This window comes from Vollenhovia emeryi, unplaced genomic scaffold, assembly GCF_000949405.1.
Source record: "Vollenhovia emeryi isolate VEMERY1.0 unplaced genomic scaffold, V.emery_V1.0 DF939124.1, whole genome shotgun sequence".
Classification (NCBI taxonomy): Eukaryota; Metazoa; Arthropoda; class Insecta; order Hymenoptera; family Formicidae; genus Vollenhovia; species Vollenhovia emeryi.
This window is the reverse complement of record NW_011967242.1, coordinates 1,401,197-1,406,121: the sequence shown is the minus strand read 5'-3', so window position 1 is coordinate 1,406,121 and position 4,925 is coordinate 1,401,197. Positions and strand designations below refer to the sequence as shown.

Below are 4,925 nucleotides of genomic sequence, written 5' to 3'. Positions count from 1 at the left end.
TTCCCTTCCCCCTCCCCCCCCCCGAATGGTCGCCAGCGACGATAGCTCGAAACGAAACGTTACTTTTATGGGCCGCACATTACGTCGCGAATCATCGCGATTTCCCCGCACGGAATCCCGCAGAATGGAACTAACGGCGCCCGCCAACGGTGCGCGAAATCCGATCTTTGAAAATTATGTTTTCGAAGATTCCCTTCTCCGTATGCGCGTGTACGTTGCTCCAGCGAAATTATAAAGAAAAGTATCCCGTTTGGCGAAATTTCTGGAATATATATATATATAAATCAAACGAAAACGGAAAATAGTGGCTTTCCGGAATTCACGCTCGGCTGATCTGAAAACGTTACATGCGCCGGGCTTCGCCGTGCCGCGGCCGATCGATTTTCAAAATCCTCGATTCCCAGTCCTGTCTTGGCGTTTTACGCACTGTAAAAAGGTATGTAAAGTTACATAATTAGTGTAGCGACTACGCTATTAATAACGGCAATATATAAATTAACAGGAGGAAGTCATCTAAGTCCCCAGAGGTGATTAAAAACTTCAAAAGATTTGCTTGGCCATGTCTGGCAAATTTTTATGTTTAAACTCACAACGTTTCGGCCATGGGTTGCGGTCCTTTTCGAGTGATAATTGTGTCGAAACTTCAGTGTGGCAAATCGGCGGAACAGGTCTTAATTTCGCGAAAGGCAGAACGTGCGACCATGGTCGAAACGTTGCGAGTTTAAATATTGAAATTTGCCAGACATTGTCAAGGAAATATATAAATTTATCTACTTTTACAAAAAAAACATACACGACGAAAAATTACAAAAAATTGTAAAATTTACAGAATTAAAAGCAAGCAGTTTACTTATTATACGAGGTAATAATTTTACCTGCGAGGTGTAAATTTACTCGCTACAGTAATTGTAATTTTACACGTAAGTGTTTTACAGTGCAGCGAAGCCCGGGCAGGAAAAATCGTTGTTAAACCTCAGCAAACGTACACTGAAGAAAAATCTGGTTGCATCAATTAGAAATCTGGTAAACTCAACCAGTCTGCTGGAAAATGGACGAATCGGAATTCCTTTAGGATTTGTGTAGTGAAGCCTATCAAGCTTCTGGTTATGAAATATCGAGCCCTGTTGCGACAACCAGAAATTCTGTTTGGTTTAACCAAAATACGTTCTATCATACACGTCTTGTTGACACAATCCATTTTTCTCGGCGTAGTCGTCGCCGGTGTATCCGCGCGGGAAAAATCCCCGCTACGCCGCTGAGAAAACCAAGTTTCCATTCAGCCCGGCTGAACTGAAGTACAGATTACACGTCAACGCGTATCCGGTAGTTACAAAAGAGAGAGCGGCGGCTCTTAATAGAATCGGAAAACGATTTGTAATGAGGTTAAATCGCCGGCAAGTAAAATCGTCGTTTGAGGCGTGTCCAGCATCCAAGCGTCGGCGAATTTGACTCGGGGGGGGGGAAAAAATTGTCGGCCGTAGACGCGCCCGCTCGAACGGCGGGCAACGCCGAAGATTGATGAATCTCAAGATGCAATTGGAGATCGAGGCTCCCGGCAATCGTGCGGCTGCCTCCGTAGTGTCCCCGATTGAAAGAAAATCCGGTGATCCCGGGACATTCTCCACGTTCACCGCGGGTTTGTTCTTCTCAGAAAACTCTGATGCCTATTCGTCCCACCCTCCCACCGGGAGCGCCGAGCGATCCGATGGAAATTAAAACATGGAGAACAAACATTCGAAATATTCGCCCCGTCGATTAATTTTGGCCGATATTAAATTTCCCGGCATGCATATTGTTGCTTTTGCGGCTAACTATTCATGACCGTGCGCCGCCGAACTTTCTTCGATAGTCGATATTTTAATGCGCCCTGTTCGAGCTGCCGCTCTGCTAGGCGCGATACTATTGGAAAAAATGCGAGAAATGGTAAGGTTATTCATTGGATTTTGTCCCCGGCTATTTATGGCGTCCGACGGAGCTGCTGCCATTTGTAATAAAAAAAGAAGAAACAGTTGTATACGTGGAGAGATTAAGATCGTTAAATGTAATCGTGCGGCATCCTCGTGAAAGAAATTCTGAAGGAATCGCTAATAAGTTACACCAAAGTGTTCGAAACCTGAGAAGCCAAAGGCCGACAATTTTAACGACGTCTTAAAATTGCGACGTCCTGTAATGTCTCGAAACTCCTGCTTTTCTCGATTTTTAATTAGAAATTCCGAACAGGTTATTTGTAAGTTACACTGAAGTATCTAAGACATAAGAAGCTAAAGGATTTTAATAATGTCTTAAAATTGCGATAGACGTCTTGCTCTTTTCCCGTAACTGTCGCTTTCCCCGACTCTCAGTGTAAAAAAATTTTTTTTAACGAAAATATCAAACAAATATGAAAGATGCTAATCCCGCGCCTTAGCGTTGCTCGAACAATGGAAAACGTTGAAAATATTTTGCTCGGGAAAGGAAACAATCATTCCTCCGGAGAAACATGAATTTACGACGTTTTACATGCGCGATAAGGGACGGCGAAGTTTCCGAGAAGCGAGAGGGAAGAAGATTTTTAAAGGCGCGCAACCGGCGGCCAGACGGTGGAGGGCAAAAGAGCATTTTTCTCCTCTCCGCTATATACCTGCCTTCTCCTCTCGTGTCAGAGTGAGATAAAAGAGAGGAGACGAGTCGAAGAGCAGCGCAAGCAGTGTATGTCCGTGGTGAATTCCTCTTCTCGGCCGATTCTTGCGGAAAGAATGATTAAAAGCGAGCCCTTACTCTTTCAAGTCTTGTAGTACACTGCAAGCAAGACGCGCTTTATTAAGCTGCTCGTTGCTGTGAACATTATTGTGGAAATTTTAATTCATATTTTGCAAACTTGCCGCTTTTGCTACGCGCGTCGACAAGAATCCTGTGACTAGACGGGGGAAAAAATGCGGTTGAATTAAAAGAAATGAAGTTGCTTGAATTAAACGTCAACGTCACGGGCTGCCACGAACGTAAATAATTCACTCAATTGCACTTGTTATGGATTTTTATCTTGAGCATTGAACTTGAGAATTGAATAAATGTCCAGATCATTAAGGCAACTGTCTGATGTTTTTCGTTCATTAACATTGATGTGGTTTCAATTTAATTTCAATTTCGGATTTCTTACTAGCCCTTTAGTTTTATTGAAAGCTTTCCAAAAAAAATTGTTACTTTATTCTGAAAAGTTTTTTGTCCGTGTCTCCACAGTAATAAAGCAATTTTTGTTCTCGTCGCGCGAAAAGTATAGTTGCGAAACGAAAAGAGCCCAGCAGGCCTAAGTGAACCTTCGGTGAATTCACCGTCTTGTTTTCTTGGGCGATTACAGGATGCAGGAGCGACAAGATTCCAGGTGCACAGGATAGAATGAATCATCGGGAGGACTCGCAGTTGCAGCATAGCCACCGTTTGCTGCAATTGGCGTCGAACATCAAACCTGGCCGTGGCAGCGGGAAGAGACGTGGACAGAGGCATGGTTTCGGGTCCAGGTCAGTTTAAAAATTAACGAACTCGTGTCAAGAATTCATTACGAATGAATAGATGCAGGGTTAACGTCTGTTTAGTTTACTAATTCGTATGTCTTGAAACACTGGAATGTCCTCTGAATAAACTCTTGCATACTTTTTTAATACAAACATTTCATCACCATCTTCGGCAACTGCAATCCAGTTTTGAAGGTTGGAATTACGCGTGAATTGTTGCAGCAACGGTGGACCGAGCCGCGTGACGCTCCAGGATATCGTCAGGAACGATCCCGGATATACGCCGAACATCGAGCACTTGGTGTTCCCGGAGCGCAAGAGCAGCAATCCGAATTTGACGGGCGTCGATGGCTCGCCGCCAAATAAATCCAAGTCAAATGCGACGCGATCCAGGCTCGCCGAGGTCTTCGCTCGGCATTACGCGAGAGGATCCTCGCAGGACTCGTCGGTTACGTCCCGAAAGAATCACGTGAATGTACGTAATTTCGTTTTTGAATGGACATTTTTTCCTTGGACCATCGGGGGTCTTTTTTTTCTACGTGCGTTGACTCTCGACATCGACTTGCGTCTCACTACGGAATCGTAGACGACAATTTTTCTGCTCCGGCCCGTTTGCGGATCGATCTCTGCCATCAGCTGTACGATCGCACGAATTGTAAAATTTCATCTAGCGCATCGTCGCGTCCTTGTCGTTATTTAATCGCGTTGTGAGACCAGAATAAACGAATGGTTTTTTTTGTTAATTTCCATATATTTCGCGAAATCATTTGCCACGTGCTCCCGAACGTGTTCCAATCGACTGCGATGTTGTAAATAAATTTGAAACAGACGGATGCCCTAAAATCGGGCGGCGGCACGGCACGTCAATGCGATATTCGGTCGTGTGGAGTAATAAAAGTCAATAAAACGACACGCACGTTCGAGGCTCGAGTCATCGCGACAGATCGCTCGTACGGGACGAGTTCTCTCCTCCCCGGGGCAGGACGAGAATAAAAATACTTTCTTCGACACACGACGGCGGAGTTGCGCCAGCCTGCCGTTCGTTCGTACGTGCTTCAACCGTATTTGGAAGTAGAGACAGCCGCACCAGCGCCTCGCGCTCTTATGGCCACGCGAGTATTAGCCCGTGATCGACGTAATGGCGCCCTACAGCACGGGCCCCTTTGGCGATTGACACAATTTCATAACGATCATGGCTGGGCGATAATGGTGCCCGTTAACGAGTCACGGTTAATAAGGGAAACCAAAAACGGTCGGAGAAAAGGAAGCTTCGTTACTGCTACGACGTGATACGTGCGCTTCAGAGACTTCTGACATAGAAATCGTTTCTCTTCCGGAGATTGGGAATGACGTGTTGTAAAATCACGGAAATATTAATCGTCATTTGATAACGATCTCTGCTCTCTGAAAATCAATCGGTGGATTATCACTGGAAAC

The 4,925-nt window shown here is 45.0% G+C and overlaps 1 protein-coding gene across 1 annotated transcript in view; it reads left to right on the top strand.

Moving 5' to 3' along the window:
• Positions 1–4,925, top strand: part of LOC105569370 — a 142,382-nt gene that overhangs the window by 17,965 nt on the left and 119,492 nt on the right. The window contains exons 2-3 of the mRNA XM_012025790.1: positions 3,335–3,494; positions 3,711–3,963. Of these exons, the coding sequence (XP_011881180.1) occupies positions 3,373–3,494; positions 3,711–3,963 (375 nt within the window). The 5' untranslated portion in view covers positions 3,335–3,372. The remainder of the gene's footprint in view (positions 1–3,334; positions 3,495–3,710; positions 3,964–4,925) is intronic.